Raw genomic sequence first — 24,047 nt, forward strand, 5'->3', positions numbered from 1 at the left:
AATGAACTGCCAACTTATCCAGCATATGTTTTATGGTGCGGATGCCCTTCCAGCCACAACCCAACAGTGGCAAACACCCATACACTCTCATTCACACACATACACTACGGCCAATTTAGCTTATTCAATTCACCTATGTCGCATGTCTTGGACTGTGGGAGAAACCAGAGCACCCGGAGGAAACCCACGGGAACATGGGAAGAACATGCAATCTCCACAAAGAAATGCCAACTGATCCAACCGGGGCTCGAACCAGTGACCTTCTTGCTGTGAGGTGATCATGCTACCCACTGCGTCACCATGCTGCCCAGCACATACATTATGTGAGTTTATTTTACTTTACCAAGTGGGGAATGCATGGTTTGGCGTATGACAGGATAGAAAAGAATAGGATAAAATCTATCTGTTGTCTATTTATAACTTTATTGTCACTTAAGTTTTATTTTGAAAGATTTTTTTTTTCAGCAAGACAAGTATGCATTTAATTGGTTGAAAATTACAGTAAAGAAGTCATCATTTTCAATAACTTTCTATTAATCAAGGAATTATTTACACATGAAAAATGCCGTTTCAAAACTAAAAAATGTGCTAAGTCATGTTAAAAACAAACATACAACATGCAAAAATCAAGCTTTGAGTATGATAGATCATGCTAGAAACTTGCAAAAAATAAGTTAAACATGCCAACAGTTTGCTAATTACTGTTAGAAACGTGCTAACAATAAGCTAAAATGTGTATGGTTGCATGGTTTACCGGTACTTTGGCAGCACCACGATTCTACAGTATGGCTCCAAAATACTGGTGGTGCCTCTTTATTTTGTAAACTGTAGTATCGTCATTAACAGTTCTAAAATAGTTAATATTGCATTTGGAAAAAATCACTAAAATGCTCACAAATTTGTGCAGGCAAATAATCAATAGACCATCAATTTTATTTCAATTTGAACAGTCTGCATTAGGGCTTCAAAACAGTGTAGAATCAGTCATAATTGATCTGTGATCAATTATTTATTTATTTATTTATTTATTTATTATTGCAATGACAACAAAACAGTCACATTATATACAAATAAAACAGAGAATGCCTGTACAAATAACAAATAATAGGTTTTAAATAACAAGGGAATTATGAATAAAATTTAAGTATTATAAGAATTTAAGTATTTCTGACAACTTGCTTTATTTTGTAGATTTAATACAGTTAATACAGTATCGCGATACTACTTGGTATTGTGATACTTCAGCTGGTATAGTATTGTGGCCTAAATTTATGGTATCGTGACAACACTAGTATGCAGTGTGTTAATTCGTGTTAGAAGTTTGCTAGCAATGAGCCAAAACATGCTATCAGTGTGCTAATTCAAGTTACAAACATAACTTGAGCTATGTGCTTATGTGCTTATGTAACAGAAGCCAGCTTGTGAAGTGCTGTGCAGGTAAACCTCACTCTTCTGACCTCTAAAGGTGCTCTAATGACAGACGTTAGAGGCCATGGTCTTTAGCCTCCTTGTTAGAGCAACCGACTCCCATGTGGAGAGTCACCAGTTCGATCCCAGCTCAGAGGTGCAATGGGTGGTGTATAATCGGCGGAGTTGCACTTAACTATATTAGAAACATGCTAACAATGAGCTAAAACATGTAAGCATTGTGCTACTTCACATTAAATACATGCCAGCAATGAGCTAAAACATGCTACCAGTGTGCTAAGTCATGCTACAAACTTGCTAGTTGTGTGGTTAATTATGTAGAAACATGCAAACAACTTGCTAAAATATTTTGGCAGTGAGCCATAACTTATGTTAACAATGCTCAAGTCAAGCTCAAAATTTGTCTTGACTAATTATTTTTGTTAACCATTCTGAAATGGCCACTTCAAGAAAATGATAAAGTCACAATTCTCAATGTATTCCATCGTCGTTATATGTATTCAATTATGAGTCTTGTGTCAATTCATGTCTATCAATCAATGCTGTTGAATCAAATGTCAAGTATGCTAAAAATTCAGATGATAAACTCTCAGTGGATGTAAATAAACTGCACCTACAAAAACTTTGCAAAGCTTTCCTAAAGATCAGAGCATCAGGAATTCACAAAAAGTTCCTCTGACTCAGGCTCTACCACAACACCTGCGATCACAATTGTCAAAAGACAACATGATGTTAAAGATGGCATGGATAAGGTGCAATGAAGTTAACCAAAAACAGCATTGGCCAGGGAACACTTCTGATCAAAATAATAATACTCAATCATTCATGGATTTCAGCCACATTACTTTTTTGTTCTGTTCACCATCTCAAGTACCTTCACAAATCCTCTTTCAGGTGATCTGAAAGACGGAATTGTGTGTGATCTGTCACACACCAAAATAGCACACCTCACAATGACGAACACCAACAGCATTTAAGAAGACAGTTACTTTATGACAAGACTCCTATTTACTGTCAACAGAACTGCTGACTCCACTAAATTTGACATTTGGCTGATATTTACTCTCTATTTAAATGCACTGAAGCCAACCTCTACTTCACTTTAAGATGGAATAATACTCCCAAAATATGTCATTAGGTGATGAAATGATGTTCTTTATATGTTCACAGAAAGGTTTGATGACACTCTGTTAACCATTTTAACCCTATAAGTTCAACAAACCAACTCAGCCTTAAAAAAATATGGGAATTAGCCTACAATTTAGCAAAACTTAAAATATATTGCTACGGGTCATTTTTTTGTTGTTGTTGTTGTTGTTGTTGCATGGTTCAGATAACAAATCTATCAGAGGGCGTTGTTACATTTCTGCAATTCTGAAAATGTATGTTTTGTTGTACATTTCAGATACTGTACAGTCTTATGCTAAAGTTTGGGCCTAATTATTTTCATAATTGCAAATCATAGCTTGCCGGTCTTTTAAATAAGCAATTTCATTTGGATATATTTTATACCTTAGGGAAAAAGCAACATTTCAGTTCTGACATAACAAATATTTAAACCAACAGATGCAATGCAATTTAATTAATAATAAAAACAGACAGGTGCAAAAATTTGGGCACCCCAACATAATAATGACATCAATATTTTGTAGAGCCACCTTTGGCTGAAATAACTGCCTGTAGACACTTCTTATAGTCAAGGATAAGTCCCTGGATTCTTGCTGAAGGCATTTTGGGCCATTCTTCCTTGCAAAATTTCTCCAGTTCAGTCAGAAGTGTTGGGTGCCAAACATGAACGTCCCTTTTCAAATCCATACAACGATTTTCTATGATGTTCAAGTCTGAGGACTGGGATGGCCATTCTAGAACATTGTATCGTATCTGACCATGAATTCCTTGGTAGATCTGGAACTGTGCTTTGGGTCATTGTCCTGCTGAAACATCCAATCCTGCCGTAACTTCAGCCTCCTGACTGATCCCTGAACATTGTTCTTCAGAATCTGCTGATAGTGGGTGGAATCCATGTGGCCTTTAACTCTGACAAGGTTTCCAGTACCTGTGCTTGCCACACATTCACACAGCATGATGGAGCCTCCACCATTTTTTACAGTAGAGAGCAGGTTCTTCTCCTGGAATGTTTTGTTCTTTTTCCGCCATGCAAGGCTCCTATGGTTGTGGCATCTGTCCACAGTATTTATTTATTTTTTTTTCAAAATGATTCAGGCTTGTCCAGATGAGCATACCTCAAACGACTGTTCTTGTTGGCAGAATACAGAAAAGTCTTCTTCTGCATCATCTTCCATTCAGCTGTTCTTTGTGAAGAGTGTGCTGGACTGTAGAACTCTAAGCTGAGAAAATATTATATACTATTCCTTCTATGCTAATGAAGGACTACTGTGACATTCCAAGCATGGGATGGGTCCTCCTGGTGGGGCAGAGTTCATCACAGCTCCAATGCACATCTCTGCCATTTGCTTACAGTAACCATGTGCTTTTCACCATACACGATTAATCTGCTTGTAATCTTCCTTCATATAACTTTGTCATGTTTGGTGTCATTTGACAGTTTATGACTTAAGCATTGTAGTGATGAGATCAAGAGAGACATTGATTGATTGATTGTATTTCAATATACAATATATTTACTATTGTTGAGTCATGGCCTAAGGAGAGAATGTTAATGTTCTTCTCCCCCACTTTATCTCCTCAACTTTGCTCTCATGTCCAGCTGGTTTTAGGGGTTGGTTTTCATTCATGTTTGACAATGCTTTGCTCAGGGTTTAATAAGGAAAGGTAACTGTTTATCTGGCTTTTACTCTGCATCTCCCGCACTCCGTTGCGTAGCCTCATATGCTAACAAAGGCAGTTTCACTGTCTTTGTTGCTCAGCAGTGCATATGTTACTGCTAATTTCTTTATACAGAATGTTAGTTTGATTCATTCTACTGTCTGTATATTTAAATATGTAAATTAAAAAACAACTTTGCCTGCTTTAAGGCGTTGAGATTCTTTCTCTTTATCAATGATGATAACAAATTTAATGGAGTCAAATTAATTACAATGGAGTCAGATTAATAATTGATTTAAACTTGCCATCCTTCAACAGCTTTCTGTTCTCGATTATTGGTTCAGAATAGCGTAAGCTTCAAGCCTTACAGAACTATGTACAATGACATTATAAGCAGCAAGATGTTCCTGGAGCTCTTTGGAGTTGGTCTGTGGTTTGTCTGTGACCATTCTAAGCATGTTTCGCCTTTGCCTTTCTGATATTTTTCTTGGTCTAGCACATTTTTCCTTCACCAGAACTGTTCCTGTGGCCTTCCATTTTCCTACTATATTTCTGACTGTGGACATGGAGACTTTAAACCTTTGTGATAGCTTTTTGCATCCTTTGCCTAATTCATGTTGATGAATTATCCTAGTTTTTAGGTCATTAGGAAGTTCTTTGAGGTTTCCATGTTGATATTTTTGGTTCACAAAAGAAAGAAGCACAGCTAGCAATCAGATATCTTAAATATCCTTTTTTCATGACTGGTTGTACCTCTGTAAGGATTGTTAAGGTTCACTGAGTCACTGAAATCAATTTTGTGTTGTAATCAATCAGCATTAGGTTACTACAGGTTTTGAAGCCTATTTTTTACTTTCAAATTTAATTTCACACATCTCAATACTGCTACACTACGTATTTCAGTCTGAAAAACATGACATTTTCTAGCTTTCTAAAGAAACAGAATGGCATTTCAATGCGAACTTCTCTTATGAAGAAGGAGCACGTTATTATGCAGCCACAGAGGGGTGGCCAGATTTTTGCTCAAAGGCCACCTATTGTGGAAAATCTGCTTTTCAAGCTGTTTGGACAGACATATGTGTAGGTATAGTTTATAGACCATCATTATAGGGTGATATAAACACACCAAGTCCTTTTTTTCAATTTAACAACATAAAAACGGTGGACCAATTGGAGCAATTTTTAGATCGACCGCAAATTGACGTAGGAGTGCGGCCCCCCAACCCACCAATACTGATTGACAGACGCGCATTACCATGTCCTCAGTTTGTTGTTTCACGTCCGCCATTTTCAGCATGTAAGTCAAAGCGATGTCACCAAAGAAACACCCTTGCTATATTATTAGATGTAAGGCTCATTGGGCTCAACACAAGATCAACATTCACCACATGATCACTCTCATCATCGCCATTGTTTGTAACTTTAGGTGGGTTTGCAATGCTGTGTACTTTTTATTGCATCTTGCTTAAACTTCAGTCGTTTGCATTTCCCGTGGTCACAGAAGCTCCCTGTCATCTTAACTAGGTGCAGCTGGAAAGTGCGAGCGCGTTGCCTCATGTGCACGTCCCTTCAATGGAAATAACGAACTTGCCTTAAGCAGGTCGCACACCAGAAGCGCTACGCAGCACCAGGCATTTTAGAATTCTAAACATAGGTTTCTATCAGGGTACACACACCGGCGCCGCAAGTCGGCGGCTGTCCGTGGCGCCTAGCCTCGACCCAGGACACTGTTAATATTTCTGCCGCACCACAGAGCGCCATCTGAATAGTTTCATTTTAAATAACATGTGAATGTGCGCGTCTGGCATGCTGTGTCGCGGCTCTGAGCAGCGCATCCGGTGTGTGACGCCCTTTAGTTATAGCCTATGTCATAGTTAATTTGGTGTGCGTGGTTATTAGTCTCGGTGAACAAGCTCGGAACTCGGAAACTAGCACACAGTTGGCTGTAAAACTATACAAAGGCACAAATTATTTTGTAGTCTCTGCATGGTCTATGTCCGAGTCGTACATGTACGGCTGAATGCTGGTCCTCTTACTCATGTTGCTTCTCTCTGTCTGCTGCCATACACAAAGTGGGGGAGCTCTTGGCTCCACCCCTTGTTAAGTTGGGCGGGAAGTTGAAACTAATTTTCATGTGAAGCAACACACCCCTAAAACAGCGACCTGTGTACACGCCCCCAAAATGACACTTTTTAACACATTATAATAAAAACATTTGAATTGTGTTTTGAACTGAACCTAAACTGGCACACTCAGAATAACCATAATATTAATATTAAATCTTAAAAAAGGGGTAAACTAGGTGGCCTTTACAACTGAACATGTCCTTCTTGTACACATCCACAAGAAAGTGGGGCTTGTGATACAGGTCATCAGTGAATCACTGACCTAAACCCCTCCCTAAACTCAATCACTAGTGTTTTCAAAAGCAAATAAATGAGAGCAATGTACTGTGACAACATAGTGCTTCTCCAGACACAGACAGAGCACTCTTTATCACAAGTACAACACTGCACAAATAATGTTTTAAAATTTTAACCCTTTAATTGTATTATATTGAAAGATGTTTGTGTTCTGCTGCACATCCATGTGTGTAATAAGCAACATGCACGTTTTGTGAACCCGCCTAGGGTATATAGTTGGTGCATATCACTAACACACTCTTTAAAGAAAAAAAACAAAACAACACTATTGACTTTAGACCAGATTTTAGTTGGTCAATGGTGTGGTCTATATTCCTACAGCCTCAGTAGCAATGTACCAAGCATGAGCCCTAACACACCTCCCTTTCAGACCAGCCTGTACATGGGCCCAAGTGCATTTGCTGCTTAAACAACAGGGCACAGGACATGAAAATGATACCTGAGCTAAGCTGATTCTAGCAAAAAAACACTTGCATTGTGCCTGGTGCCACATCAGGCTATATATATATGATCGAGCCCTATTTGTACATTACTTACTTTTTCAGTCAAATTCAATGAGAGTTATTTTGAAATCAAATTAGGGCTTTTTTCAGCACTACAATGGCAACAGTCTACAGGCTAATAAAGCTCATCTATCCAAAATAAAAAAGTGGCCCATGCAACTTTGGGGTGTGAATAAAGGTCTAAAGGTGAATCCATGCAATTTTGTAAGAAAAATATCCACATATAAACCTTTTTAAACCATTTTGTTTAACTTCCAATGAGCACCATCAATCATCTTTTTCTCCTTTTTAGGTGCATTTTTTTGGTGCATTAGCGCCTTCAGCTGGACAAGACTGTGTTTAGTTGTTCTCTCTTCACAGCGCTTCTGTGTTCTTTTCAACTGCACTTTCACCTCACACTCAAGAGATAGAAAAACACAGTACAGCTAATAGCTTGTGAGGCACTTTTAAATATATGCACTTTATTTAATCTCTTTTGGACTGCTGATAAAAAAACACCAACCCTTTGCCATCAACTCAGATTGAATTTAACTGAAAGATGAAAGTCATATAAACCTAGGATTCCTTGAGGGTGAGAAAGTCATGGGATGATTTTTATGTTTGGGTGAACTAACCCTTTAAGCAGCATGACTGTTATTAACTTTATCCATAATACGGAATCATACTTTTGAGCACCAAATCATCAAATCTATGTTTTGTCATCACAAAGAACAAATCTTTCTTTCATATCTATCAAAATAAAACCAAACAAAATTTCAAAAATGCATTTATTATATTATTTCACAATTTTGCAGGATTACTTCATTGTTCAAGAAATAATCATACCCTTAGTGAGAGAGAGACCTGAAAAAACATTCAATTTTTTGAGCAGTTTTACAATGCTATATGAAACATAATTCTTCATTCAAATAATAAATAATCCAAGGAAACAGTGAATTATTCTCTAATGGATAAAGGCAACAACCTCACAATAACTTCTACAATAGAAGATGGCAAAATGGACAATGCCATTGTAAATTGATCACCTATGGCTTGCCATGTGCCCTAAATCAGGGATTATCCAGAAGGGATGATCATTGTGTCCAGAAACATTTTTAATGCCAACTAAATAAGAGTAGCTCAATAAAAATGAGACTGGTTAATGTCCCAGTAGGCCAATGAATTCTGAATCTAACTAGGTGGGTTTAAAATCTGTCCGAGATCATGTTCAAATGTAACAGATCAAAACATATCATCCAAGAGATTCTAAGATCCAACAGTTCAATCAACAGTTAATTTCCAACACATCAACTGTGTTCATATTCTCATGTTTTGGAGTGATTACAGGACATTTAGCTTTAAACAGTGCAAAAATCTCAAATAATACAAGATCCTCAAGCTGCTGAACACATGGTGACATCACCATTCACTGGCCTTCACCAGATATACCTCTAAAGAGGATTACAAGCAGTGACAAAGGTTATTATCTCATAAGACAAAAGAACAACACATGGAGGGAATAGCTTATCTCTGCTTAGCATTAGCAAACACAGTACTGAACACTATATATAACCCTGATGGTGTTCTGAGTATTTAACTGATGCAAGTAGGTGAAAATGCAACAAGCAGTATATTTCTCCAGTACATCAAAACCATTTACAAAACTAAATTCGCTGCACTAACATTTTTTATGCTTTAATACTTAATTCTTCTTTTCAGAATTTTTACAAATTAAACCTCTATTAGCTCTATTATATTTATTTTACTCATATACCTCTAAATTCTCCATGATTAACTGATTAATTTGTGTATTCATCTTGGTTTCTTATGTTTTTTGAAAAACCTTTTCAAATCTATATTTTTTTAAATGTCATGCATTTATTAATTATCATTCAAGTTTTTAGCCATAGAACAAGTTTATCATATACAGTCTAGATATTTTTCAAGACACTTCTATACAGCTTAAAGTGACATTTAAAGGCTTAAATAGGTTAATTAGGTTAACTAGGCAGGTTAGGGTAATTAGGCAAGTTATTGTATAATGATGGTTTGTTCTGTAGACTATCGAAAAAAAATTGCTTAAAGGGGCTAATAATTTTTACATTTTTTTTATTAAAAACTGCTTTTATTTTAGCTCGAAATAAAACAAATAAGACTTTCTCCAGAGGAAAAAAATATTATCAGACATACTGTGAACATTTCCTTGTTTTGTTAAGCATCATTTGGAAAATTTTAAAAAATATATATATAAAATTTAAAGGGGGGCTAATATTTCTGACTTCAACTGTATATATTTATTTTTTTCCTAAGAACTTATTTCCTAAGAACTCAATACGTCCATTTTTTCTTCATTACAATTAGGGCAGCACAATATCTCCTTTCAGCGCCGATATATCAATGTGTGCATCTACAATAGTCAGATTGCAAGAAATGTTGAGTCTGAATTATAGTTGGGGGCTGTTTCCTAAAAGTGGTTTAGAAAAGCGGGGCTTAAAGTCAAAAACCTGAGCTCAATGAGCCAAACTAAACATCCACGCTTAAATTGGTTCCATAACAGCAAGTTGAAGATCATTTGACCTCATTAATCTGAGTCCAGTTTTAATAAACTAGATAACTGCTCATGCACGTTACTGTCGTGAAACCCTGAAGGCCGAGCATAGATACATCGATTATGTGCTACCATGGCAACTATGATGAAAGACAGAGCTCTGAAATGAGACACAGCTATGTTCACAGCGAGTGAACCGTGTTTGTTTTTAGAGTTCAAACATTTAATTATTTAAACATAACAAATAAAAAACTATGGTACTGCTTGCAACGCAACAAAACAAGAGAGAAGGCTGACAGGAAATTGCACATTTTAAAGTATAGGCCATTATTTAGGCCTATTAACATTAAATTAAATATTTGTCACAATACATTGAAATTGTGCTTTAAGTCAGCACATTAAGATTAAAATAATGGCAACAAAGAGCCGTGCATGCACAAGCGGTGGGATTTTTAATTTGCTCTGGAAAACGCTGCAAATTGCTGCTTTCCCTTTGACACGTGTGTTTCCCACGCCTCGTGGGAAAATAACTTTATATTAAAGTCAGTCCGGATCCATCTCTCGTTTATTCCACTCAGGGTTTGATGCTTTAAAGTCATTCTTTAGGAAATGATATTATATATAAATCATTATATATATTCAAAAATGTATACACCCAAATTAATATGTTGGGGGAAAATATTAAATAAAATTGTAATAAACAAGACAGAAAAAAAAATCTACAAAAAATATAAAATTCTGAAATATTGTAGTTTGTATTTGTTTTGTTTGCAAATAACTTATTTGAATGTGAATGTATATATCGTTCTATTCTTAAAGATGTTTGGTGTATATATATTTACTATTAAGTGACTATAAAGTTTTCATCATAATTAAGAGGTTGAGTGAATTAAAATGGCATCAAATTACGGCAGGCAAATGTTAACATTACTCTGATTAAGCTTGAACTTAAGACTTAACCTGCCACAGACCAGGCTAGCTTCCCAGTATAAGTTGCCAGAGTAACTGAGCTTGAACTATCGTGAATTTGATTCATGAAACCGAATCCGCCATTAATAAACCTGACTAACCAAAATAAGCCTGGCTTTTTCCTCTAAGCTTGGTTTATGGAACAGGCCCCAGGAGCTACAGAATTGCATTTAATTACTGTATTTATACATAATTTATGCAAAAAAAAAAACTTACTTAGCATTTTTGTCTTGTTTCTAGTCCAAATATCTACATTTCAGAGAAAAAATTAGATCATTTTACTTACCCCCACTGGTAAGTAAATTGATCATTTTGATAATTTAGCTTGTTTTAAAGAAAAACTCTTAATTTAGACTTACTTCTTCTGAAGCCGAAAACAAAACAATATTTGTACTTGATCTAAGAGTCTTTCTCAAAGACAAACATTTTTTGCATTGTTATTATTCAATTTCTGTACCTGAACACTGTTAGACTGCCCAGAAAACCATAAAAATATTGCTATTCAAACTATCTTGTAAAATGGCATTCATATTACAATATTTATCGCAGAAAAATTAAATATCGCAAAAACTAATTTTTTTCAATATCATGCAGTCCTAATTACAATCAAGTCACTTAAGCCAGACATTTCTGACCTCGTCAAAAACAAAATTTAAGTACAAAAATTATGTAAATTAATTCATATTCATTTTTCTTTATATTCTGAGTTGTTTATTTAATCAATTTCCATTAAATGATTTTATTATATATTGTAGTCATTTTACTTTGTGATTTTGATATTTTATTATAAGATAAAATGCAATACACTGATCAAACAGTAAATAATTTAAAATAAAAATATATATTTTAATTTGTTTCAAATAAAATATTTTAAAACAATCAAATAAATCTGAAGAAAATCCAACAAAAATATGCTGCCTTCGACACTGATAATAATTAGAAATAGTTTTGAGAATCAAATCAGCATATAAGAATGACGTGACACTGAAAACAAAAGCATCCAACTGTACTGACCCCGAAATATTGTATGGTATATATTACAGTCGAAATACTTCTGAAAATAAACCGCTTAATTGGATCATGCAAACTGTCCTACTAAGCATCAGTTGCCAAAAAGCTTTACTGTACAGCCAACAAATGGATTGACACTAGAATTCTCAGTCCAGTGTCGTCTTCTGTTATTGACCCAGTTGGCATTAAAGCGCAGGCAGAACTGGGAAGGGAATTTCACTATTAACTGTGCCAGCAAACATCAGAGAGATAGAAGATTATCAGTTTGCATGGCAGCACCAGATGGAGACACATCTATCAGTGTCCTTATTAGGTCACAACACTTTATACGCAAACCCACACTAGTAACTGCCAAACACACAGAAATAAAATGTGCTTCTGTTAGCAGCAGATATATGCAGTGTATTATAACAACAGGAAAGAATCTGTCGTATTATTTAGCAAAACCTACAAAAGCGACGCCCCCTGGAGGCTTTCAAACTGTTCTGCACAGCTAAATCTAGTCGCAGAAAACATTTGGGTCAAAGAGATGGAGTTTAAAAATTAATGAGCACTGTAGGTGGCAGATGGAGTTCTGGTGGATACCTGATGTTTGAGATGAGCTGTTGCTGCTCTTCGGTTGTCAGGATGTCAGGAAGAACGGACGCGAGCCAGTCCACTTTCCTCTCTGCAGCAAACTGCTTTAACACAGCAAACAGTTTCTCCTTCACCTCCGGTTCATTCCTCAAAATCTCCTCGACCTGAAAGAAGAAGCGTGGTGATATCGCAGCTCTTTCATCAACAAAAACTGTTAACAAATCAGTTAAGGATTCAAAATTTGGACACATCTTGCATTTTTTATAGTTGGTCGGTGATGCAAGAGAACAACTCATCTTTGATTAACCTATGAAATGTAGTTTTAAGCTCCTACAATTCTAGATATGGACAACAAAACCAGTCATAAGTCACCAGTCACGTGAATGCTATTAATAAATAAGCTTTCCATTGATTTATGTTTTTTTTAGAATAGAACAGTATTTGGCTGAGAACTACAACTACTTAAAAATCTTAAATCTGAGGGTCAAAAAAATAAAAATAAAAATCACAGAAGTAGTAGTTTAGTGCTTAACAATACACATTACTGACTAAAAAAATCTATTTATGAAATGTACAAAATATCTTCATAAAACATGAACTTTACTTAATATTCTAATGATTTTTGGAATTAAAAAAAGAATCTATAATTTTGACACATCCAATGTATTTTTGACTATTGCCAAAAATATATCCATGCAACATAAGACCTTTTTGTGGGTTTTGTCGTCCAGGGTCACATATATGCACAACAATGCCATTTTTGGCTCATATTTGTGTTATATGACACAGCACAGTGTCACACGAGGGCTGTTTTTGTCCAATTGCATTATTGTAAATGTGATGTAATTATACAACAGTTCAGTAAAGAAATTAAAATTCTGTTAGATTTTAGACACTATATTTTAGACACATTGCCATAGGTTTTAGCAGTTTTTTCCAACATAAATATTATGTAAAGCAGAGATTCCCAAACTAGCGGGGCAAAGTTTACCAATGGAAACTTTTGATTTGGCCCACCGTCCCATCTGAGAAGAGAGGGAGAATGACAGGTATTTGTTTATATAGATTTAACAGATGTTGTCATTTCTGATTTAACTTAACATTTTGTTTTTTATTATTGTTAAGCTACAAAAAAGCTAATTGAAATTAAACGTTTCAATTAAATGTAAATGAATCAGATTTTTAGTTATGTAAATACTGTCACTTGACAGATAGAGAACATTGCACAAGACCTTGGCAATTTGTCAAGTCTAATCACCTTATCACCTTGACTCAAGATTTCCGGTCTCATTGACTTCCATTCATTTTTAGACGTTAAAAACAGCTCGTTATGCTGCAAACTGATATTTTCTTATTATATTACTCTATTTTGTCTGTATAGTCATGAACACATTTGTTTGTAGAGCAAGTAGTTTTCTGCCCTTTATTATCCCTAGTCATTTCTCCCTTAGGCGACTGAATCGGAAGTTCTAAAACAAACGCAAAAATGAGCGCACTTCCGCATTGAAGAGTAAGGTCAATACAGCATTGAACTACATTGTGTTATAAAATAACTATTTGTTTTATTGTAATAAATTCATTATAAGATATAATTCATTAGGTAATAAAATAAATTTTTGCTATTTATTTTTAAATATTAAGAACTAAATTAGGAAATTACCGATGGCAACTTTAATAAAATACAGTGTGCTATATTTACGTTCGACCCATGACCCTCAATCAAGTTTGGTATATGGCCCTTCATATGAAATTATTTGGGCACCCCTGATCTAAAGGCACAGCAGAACTGTCTGAAATGCAAAGATGTTTCATTTCTGAATTATTCTGCGTTTTGAACAAATCAGGTGAAACAATGTTTCCCATAGCCATTCGAGGATCTGGTTTTTAAAACCTGTCATTTAAAAGAATTCATTAAAACAATTACTAAATGATTCACTTGTTAGACATTTACTGGCACTTACTGGAAGTTTTTGTTTTTTATTTAGAAAATAATTTGATTAAATGAGTGCTGTTGAAAGATTAATCATAACAAATCACATACAAAATAAAAGTTATATTTACTTAGTATATGTGCATTTACTATGTGTATATATATGAGCAGTATCACACGACTAGCAGTGTGATATGGCTGTATATCGGCACTGGTGGGAGGCGTGTTTTGTGCCTTAAGCGGGTCACACATTGGATGCATGGCTCTGCGAGGTGCGGCGCATATTAGAATTCTAAAACAAAGATCTCTATCAGTGTACACACACCGGCGCCGCAAGTCGGCGGCTGTCCGTGGTGCCCAGCCACGACTCAGGACACTGTTCATATTTCTGCCGCATTTCTACTTTCTTTCACCATTCATTCACATCTGCAACTGACGTCAGAACAGCAGAAACCATTGCTAATTCACCAACGTCACTTTAGAGCTAGTATTTGAATGATTCTCTAGTGTAATGTCTAAAATGATGACAAAACATGTGATTTTGCTCACATTTTATGATTATAAGGCTTTACAACATGAAATGCCATAAGTCTTCAGAGATCTCCCAGTATTTCTGTTGCAATTGGGAGATCACAATAATTATCTCCAAAAAAGCCAAAGCAGAGCAAACATTACTATCTGTATACTACCACTACAACTGTTGTGTTTGCGAGAAGGAAAAACGCTAAACACATGCAGTCATTTATTCTTTCTATCTTTTTACTGAACTAGTCTGCAGAAACAAAAACAGTAGACGCATTAGAAACAAACAGATGGTCAACCAAAAAGAGTCAAGCATAAAAAAATGTATACCCCTGGTAAATTCTGATTTAAAGTTACTTTTATTCAACCAGAAAGTTGTTTTTTGACCAGAAATGACCCAGGCTTCTCCCAAAAGTTAATAACAAAAAGGTGGCATGTTGAAATTTATTCATACCCTTCTCAATAATCAATAAAAAAATCCTTAATATGCCATTACAGCAATCAAACACTTCCTATAATTGATGAAAAACTTTTTGCATGTCTTCACCGATATTTTTGCCCAATCATACGATGTGCTCCAACTCTTTTAGGTTGGAGGCTCTCCTTGCCATCAACCCGATCTTTAGCTCCCTCCACAAACTCTCAATTGGGATGAAGTCAGGACTCTGGCTGGGCCACTACAAATTGTTAATGTTTTTGTCAGCTAACCATTTCTTCACCCCTTTTGCTGTGTGTTTTGGGTCTTTGTTGTCAACATGAAATGTCCACTAGCTGATGTTTTTGTTGAGAATTTTGATGTATTGCTCCTTTTTGATGGTGCCATTTACTGTTATTTGGTTCTCTGGTCCACCAACTGCAAAACACCCGCAAAATATTAGGGTCCACCACCATGATTGACAGTCGGGATGGTGTTCTTAGGGTTGAAAGCTTCTCCTTCTTTATGCCATCATTGTGTTAAATTATATAGTTAATTTAAATAAGTGTATAAATTATCTGTTAAAAGCTATTTAGATATAAAAATTGTTAACTATATATATATATTGCAAACATCTACTTGTTATTGTCGCCATTTTACACAATAATGACTATACATTTACTTTTGTGGGTAATTTCAAAGTCAAATCTATTATGCAACTATGCCACTGGCCATAAACAACTAGAATTACTACATTGTGTAAAACCCATATAAAAACACAGTCAAACACACTCACCCTCCTGTTAAACTCAAGGGCCTTGTATTTGCGGTCCTGGCGCATGCCGTCAGTGTCTTTCTGTAAACCCTCCAGGCTGCCACTGCTGCGTTTCTGCCGGCTACCCATACACAGTACCCCGAGACGCAGCGTCCGGCCCTGAGAGGCCTTTATCAAAGCAGCCGCCATCTCATGGTGCTTTACAGGAATCCCATTCACCTCCATGACATAATCTCCAGCTCTAAGTCCACTGCGGCCCGCTGGAGAACAGGGTGAACAATCCTCCACCAGCAGCGGACAGTCTCCCACTATAGTGAATCCAAAACGGCCATCAGGGCCTGGAGTGATATCCATCTGCAAACAGTCAATCAAACGCAACACTTTATACATTTATATTTAGCACTCGTTTCTGTCATAAACTTTGCTATTTTCAATTAAACTCAATTCAATTCAAGTTTATTTGTATAACGATTTCACAAAAATGATTGTGTTATAGAATCAAAACAGTACATGTCATTTTTCCATTTATTTTGGTTTCCTAAAAAAAACATTAACTAGTGTTTCCTCTAGGATTTTTTCCAGCTGTGGCAGCAGACTCTGTTGGGCCTTTTACACAGATCTACCAACTACCTGCGGCATTATTTCATTGACAAATGTCGTGAGCCGTAGTATTACAAGTCGAGATCGCATGAAATTTGAGCATGTGAATGTGCTCGAGCGCCAATTTCCTCTGTTTGTGCATAAAACTTCTTGCATGCCCTCAAATATACGCTGCACAAGTGCAGATTTTCTTGTGCGCTCTCAAATAAATGCTGCTGAAGAGCGATTTGCTAGGAATCTATATGAATGTCTCCAATAGACCTACAGAGCGGCATTAATGCGTCCTGAAGTAAAGTGAAACGGTTATAAACTCCAGCAAGATAAAGTCATTGTATGCACAGCCATAGACCTTTATCTACAATGTATAAATATAGCAACTATGTTCGTCATAACTGAAAGCTATGTCGTGTTTGCTGGCCTCACCTTAAAGGCACAGCAAATAACAAATAACGCACAGCACTACTATGATTACAGAAAAGTTTGCGCTGTTATAATTCACTTACCTTTTAATACGTTTTGGTGCGATTATAACCGGCTATTAAAAAAAACGGCTGAATGTTTTGAATAAGAAGCTGTAATGTAGCCGTGGCAGGATGAATTTTGGTGTGCCGCCCCACCACGGAAGAATGAATGTAGCGGAAACCATGTTAACTTTAATATATTATCATTCAAATTCTGAAAACCACATTCTACAACGTAACAATGTATTATATACATAAATTAAATGTAAATAATACATAAATAAAACACACACATTTTTGGTGGCCAATTTATTTTCCTCAAAATATTGGTCATTTTAGTGTACTTTTTATTTACTATATTACCAATACAGCATCATCACCTGACGTTATGAAATTATGGCCTTAAGCATTTAATTCTCATCATAGAAAAGGTATTCAAATGACTTTATGTATGAAATTTTATATTATATAAATTTTTTATATTTACATTTTTAAAAACATTAATTATTTCACTTTTATTTATTAAAAAGTTACTTTAATTGTACTTTATCACTCTTATTATTATCATTTGTTTTCTGTATTCTGTAGCTTATTTTTTGTAACTTAAATGTTTTCAATTTTTTTTCTAATTTTTTTTTTTTTTCAGCTTTACTACTTCAATTTTAGTTTTAATAACTTCTTACCTAATTAGCAATTTCAGAGCTCCATCTTAAACTAATTTCAGTTAGTTTTCTAACAAACATTTTGATGCTATACTTGTATTTATTTTAGCTTTAGTTCAAAAAAAGCTCACGTTATGAAAAAAACAAAAGGATGACATCATCAATGACCCACCTGTTGGATGCGTGAAACTACTCCGATACTTGGCGGGATGTTTCGTTGTGACTGGGCAAGAGCAATGACCTCCTGAGAACTTAGACTGGAAACATTTTGGCCTTCAATCTCTAAGACCTGATCTCCAGGCTGCAGTCCAGACAGCTGAGCACTGCTTCCCTCCTCCACCGTCAGGATGTAGCTTGGCCCATGTCCCCCTATCTGAAAGCCAAACTCCTCTGGCCAGCCCTGGTTGGACGCTGGCATGGCGAGAACTGCGTGAAAGTGGCAAACAAGAGGAATAGAGTTGAAGTCAAAATTAATCCTGTGATTTTTGTTTTCTTTTTCATATATTTCACAATTGGTGTTGACCAGAACAAGGAATTTTTTCACAATACTTTCTTATAACATTTTTTCATCTGAAAGTCTTATTTGTTATATTTCAGCTAGAACAAAAGCAGTTTTTGATTTTTAACAAAACATTTTATATTATTAGCCCCATTAAGCAATATTTTATTTTGATTGTCTACAGAACAAACCATCATTAACAATGATTCGCCTGATTACCCTAACCTGCCTAGTTAAATTATTTAACCTAGTTAAGTGTTTAAATTGCACCTTAAGCTGAATTATGTACTGTCATCATGGCAAAAAATAAAATAAATCAGTCATTAGAAATTAGTTATTAAAACTGATATGTTTAGAAATGTGTTGAAAAAAATCTTCTTTCCATTAAACAGAGATTGGGAGGAAAATATACAGGTGGGGGCTAATAATTCAGGAGAGGGCTAATAATTTTGACTTTAACTGTATGTGCTCAATAAAACCAAACTAGCATTCAAATGTTTAATTGCCTTGTTGTAAACAAGACCCACTTACAGTATACACAGCAAAACACTCAGGTCTCTTGAGAAAACATTTGCAATGTTAAAAAAGTAACTATTTGCACCTAGACATAATGTACAGGGCAATATACAGGGCAGATTATAGGTAGAAAACAACCTGCAATTTCAAGGTCACAGCAGTCTTATTTAGATTTTTCTGACTTATTAGGGATGAAACAGGATGTAACACTATGCTAACCCTCTAATATGGCTACAATATATATATATATTTACTTTATTTTTCTATAATACATTTTAGTTTGACCTATATCCTTTTTTTATTCTATCTATGGCCCTACAAAATTGAAAAACTCTGACAAAATGATATTTTGATTGTCTGCTATATATTTTCAGATACAAATACAATTTCACCAGATGACTAGCATATTATTTAGAAATAATTCTTTAGTTTTGATTGAAAATGCTTCGATTTCCCCTAAAATTCAAAGATATGCATTATAGGTGAATTTAATAAACTAAATTGGCCATAGTGTATGAGGGTGTGTGTGAATGAGTGTGTATGGGTGTTTCACAATACTGGGTTGCAGCTGGAAGGGCATCCACTGTGTAAAACATATGCTGGATAAGTTGGCAGTTCATTCCGCTGTGGTAACATTTAAAAGAGAGACTAAGCCGAAGAATAGTGAATGAATGAATGAATGAATGGTTAAACCAGGGGTGTCCACACTCGGTCCTGGTGAGCCGGTGTCCTGATGAGTTTAGCTCCAACCCTAATCAAACACACCTGAACCAGCCAATCAAGCTCTTACTAGGTATACTAGAAACTTCCAGGCAGGTGTGTTGAAGCTAAAGTCAGCAGGACATTGGCCCTCCAGGACCGACTTTGGACACCCCTGGGTTAAACTCTGCAGTAACTCCATAAATCTCACGTGCTCTGAACTGTTGTTCCCTGTCAACTATAGTCTCAATTCAACATTGCACATCCCGCAATGTGACGGTTGCAGATCCACACAATGCTAAAACGATAAATTGTGCAGTCCTAATTCTATCTTTTTCTTAGTCATGAGTTTATATTTGTTTGGTTTATATATCTTATTTTATATTTTATCTTTTAGTGTATGTATATGTATTTCTTTTATTGTACAGAATGTCTATATTTGCACAGGAATTATTTGTTGCTGGATTTTGAAATTTACATCAGGATCAATGAACTCAATAAATTAATTCAGGATCAAACTAACTGACTATTTGAGTTATTCTAACATCGTTCTTTAAGCATATTTCATTAGGTATATACAGTTAGGTCCATAAATATTGGGACATCGACACAATTTTTGGCTCTATACACCAACACAATGGATTTGAAATGAAATGAACAACATGTGCTTTAACTGCACTTTAACGGTGTAGGAATAACAACAATTTGCATATATGCCGCCCACTTGTTAAGGGTCCAAAAGAAATTGGACATTTGGCTTCTAAGCTGTTCCATGGCCAGGTGTGTTTTATTCCCTCATTATCCCAATTACAATGAGCAGATAAAAGGTCCAGAGTTCATTGCAAGTGTGCTACTGGAATCTATTGCTGTCAACTCTCAAGATAAGATCCAAAGAGCTGTCACTTTCAGTCAAGCAAGCCATTATTAGGCTGAAAAAACAAAACAAACCCATCAGAGAGGTAGAAAAAAACTTTAGTCGTGGCCAAAACAACTGTTTGGAACATTCTTAAAAAGAAAGAACACACCAGTGAGCTCAGCAACAACAAAAGACTTGGAAGATCTGGAAAACAACTGTGGTGGACGACCGAACAATTCTTTCCCTGGTGAAGAAAACACTCTGCACAACAATTGGCCAGATCAAGAACACTCTCCAGGAGGTAGAAGTATGTGTGTCAAAGTCAACAATCTAGATAAGACTACACCAAAGTGAATACAGAGGGTTCACCACAAGATGTAAAACATTGGTGAGCCTCAAAAACAGGAAGGACAGATTAGTGTTCTAAAAAGCCTTAACAGTGTTGGAACAACATCCTATGGACAGATAAAATCAAGATCAACTTGTACCAAAGTGATGGAAAGAGAAGAGTATGGAGAGAACTGCTCATGATTCTAAGCAGTGAAGCATGCTAGTAGTATTGACATGGCATGGGCATATATGGCTGCCAATGGAACTGATTCTCTTGTATTTATTGATGATGTGACTGCTGACAAAAGCAGCAGGATGAATTCTGAAGTCTTTCAGGCAATATTTTCTGCTCATATGAAGCCAAATACTTCAGAACTCATTGGACAGCTTTTCAAAGTGCAGATGGAGAATGACCCAAAGCATTCTGCAAAAGCAACCAAAGAGGTTTTAAAGGGAAAGAAGTGGAATGTTATGCAATGGCCAAGTCAATTACCTGACCTGAATCCGATTGAGCTTGCATTTCACTTGCTGAAGGGAAAATGCCCCAAGAACAAGCAGGAACTGAAGACAGTTGGTGTTGAGGCCTGGCGGAGCACCACCAGGAATGAAACCTAGCATCTGGAGATGTCTATGTGTTCCAGACTTCAGGTTGTAATTGACTACAAAGGATTTGCAACCAAGTATTAAAAAGTGAAAGTTTGATTTATGATTATTATTCTGTCCAATTACTTTTGGTCAAGTGGGAGGCACATTTGCAAATTGTTGTAATTCTTACACCGTTCATCTGATTTGGATGTTAATACACTCAAATTAAAGCTGACAGTATTTGGTTAAAATTGTGTTGATGTCCAAATATTTATGGACCTAACTGTATATGAGCAATTTTTATGCCAATGTCAACCTTGCCATGAACCTTGCCATGGAGTTTTCGCCAAATTAGCAAAACTGTTTCTGCATTTTTTGCGTAGGCTTTTATTTTACAGTGCTTTAAAAATACTCAAAAATGGATCTGTCAGTATTTTCAAACAGTTATATTTGATTTACCAAAATCACACAAGTGGCAATTTCACATAAGTGGCAATTTCCCATAACTCTGTGGCTAGTTGTTTTTAAAAATATAAAGAGATATTTCAATATAATGTTAACATATACTTCCTATGTCAATTTATGTTTTGAGATTTTACTGCAAATGTCACATCCATAACGCTGGAATTGCTTATATATTTAAGCACAGTATAAAAACTTAAATGAGACTTTTACAAAAATGCACTGATAAAATTTAGATGTGTAATCTGGACTGCAGTGATAAAACATTCCATCAGCAGAACTGGTTCAGAGTTCACATGGGTCTAATGGGAAACATTATTCTGAACCTAAAACTGGGGAACAACTAAACACAAAGTGTGTGAAGTCAGCATATAGGCAAAGATGAAACGTCATGGTTTAGATGATGTTTTGAATGCAAATGTTTACCAAAAGCTCCTTCAACAAATGCATTCAAAATACGTTCATTGGCCAAGCAGCCAGCAATTTTACTGCAGTGAAAATTCACACATAGCACAACAGTGTTTTTCAGCAGTTCCTTAAAGATGAAAACATTTAAGTAATGAAATGGAAGCAAAGAGTCCCGATCTAAACCTGATTGAAAATCTTTGGAAAAATCTTCAGCAACAAAAGTTATGGCCAAAAAAAAAATAAGCAAAGGCTTCAAACCATACAAAGCAAAGGCCTGGTCCCTTGCTAATAATTTCTGACTTCTGTAAACTTCAGAAATGTTAGTTGTAATATTTCACCATGCTACAATAATTGCTGTTCTCTATTGTTTTATCTTAAAGTACCTTTTCGTAAAACACTGTTCTACTAGCATATTATAGCTACTGTACAACAAAATGTTGAACAATGAAAGCCAAATGTTCATAAATTCCAGTCAAATTTTGATCTCCACAGTATGCTCTGCCCATCCTGACAAGACCAAGTGATGCAGGCTGACATAAAAGAGAGCCATGCAACCTTCGCTAAATGCAGAGTCTCAGCTGACACATTAGACCTCCCAGTAACATTGACCTCAATGAAAAGGAAAAGAGGCTCCCAAATCATCCGATATCTTCGTACAGTTGAGCCTGAACACAGCATCAGCAACATGAGACATGCTCGTAGCATAGCAAGTACTCACATGTGAAACTAGTAACACAAAATAACCACGCCTATTAACATTCACAACTAATTCACACAAAAAGAATTGTATTTATGGGCACATTTTTATTCCTACATGCACACTTAAACTCTTATTAATATAGCAACATCCAAGGAATACAAAATCCAACAACACTTACAAAAGTCTTTGGGTGGATAACGAGGACCTGGCTTGTTCTGCCGTAGAGAGTATCTCCCTTTCTTGTTCTGGAGGAATTTCTTCATTTTGTCGTACTTCAACAGGTCTTCAAATTCAAAATGACTGCTCCACGTCTTCTGCGCTGTCAGTCAGATCCTCCTTCTGCACCGTACCACACCACACTTCAGGGGAAACGCCTTTCGAATGCCCCCCATCGTCGCGTGGCATGCAGAGCGATGCCACTTTAGAAAAAGGGTGACACTGCATGGAGTGCCAGAGTGATCTTGTCGACGAGTTGACTCTGCATCTCTGGCAAGCCTTGCTAGTCCTGCCTGCAGAGCTCAAATCAAGAAACTGGGACACCTAGCACAGATCCTTAATGATTCTCTCTCCAAAAAGGGTAAAGTGAGGCCCCATTTCTCTATAAATACCTCCTTCCCATACTCTCTCTTCTAGCTGTCTCTCCAAGGGACAAAAAGTAGCCCAGTATCAGCTTGGGGATCCGGCAGGACGATGGTGGATAATTAGAACGTCTGAATGCACTGAAGAGTGCAGTCACACATCTATTAAAGCTCTTGTTCTGGATTAGACAGATTAAACACTGCATCTCAAGATCTCTCATGCCACATGGCAGGGGGACACATGCTGTCATGCATCCAGGGAATTCAGGACTGATTTTATGGAGTGAGCTGTCATATGGAGTTCAAGTGTAAGCAGGGTTTTACAGGCTCCTGTTAATATTTTGGGGCAGGAAGATGACAAAAATCAACAAGCCCTATATGGTGTAGTGCAGTTTCAAGGTTACAAATGAAAAGGGAAATTCTTAGTACAATGTAATGAGCAAGTTATGTAAAGGACAGAAGCAAAGACAAGTTATACAGGACTAACTGAATTATTTAGTGCCAATGCTTGTATCTCCAAACAGTGTTCCTCAATCAACATCTCAACTTACCAATACAACAGAAAAGCAGTTGTGTGTGTGGGAAAATACCATTGCATTTCAATAAACAGCCAAAACAACAACAACAACAACAACAACAACAACAACAACAACAACAACAACAACAACAACAACAACAACAACACAGAGTAACAACTCTGTAATGTTATTAAATATAACTTATTATTAAATATTATTACAGTAGAATGCATAGTGATTAAACAAAATGTGAGCTGAATAAAAATGGAGTAATGACAAATATTTCTACTTAAAAAAAACAAATCAA

General features: G+C 36.0%; 1 protein-coding gene across 4 annotated transcripts in view; it reads right to left on the reverse strand.

Moving 5' to 3' along the window:
* grid2ipb (glutamate receptor, ionotropic, delta 2 (Grid2) interacting protein, b) overlaps positions 1-24,047 on the reverse strand; it is an 82,911-nt gene that overhangs the window by 58,432 nt on the left and 432 nt on the right. For 2 of the 4 annotated variants that reach the window (XM_056469906.1, XM_056469905.1), the window contains exons 1-4: positions 22,823-23,198; positions 17,762-18,015; positions 15,888-16,220; positions 12,234-12,388 (exon numbers count right to left, since the gene is read on the reverse strand). In XM_056469906.1, the coding sequence (XP_056325881.1) occupies positions 12,234-12,388; positions 15,888-16,220; positions 17,762-18,015; positions 22,823-22,907 (827 nt within the window). In that variant the 5' untranslated portion in view covers positions 22,908-23,198. Of the gene's footprint in view, positions 1-12,233; positions 12,389-15,887; positions 16,221-17,761; positions 18,016-22,822; positions 23,199-24,047 lie in introns of those variants that run through there. The other 2 variants (XM_056469908.1, XM_056469907.1) reach the window with 2 other exon arrangements.

The sequence above is a fragment of the Danio aesculapii genome, chromosome 12, assembly GCF_903798145.1.
Source record: "Danio aesculapii chromosome 12, fDanAes4.1, whole genome shotgun sequence".
Lineage (NCBI taxonomy): Eukaryota > Metazoa > Chordata > Actinopteri > Cypriniformes > Danionidae > Danio > Danio aesculapii.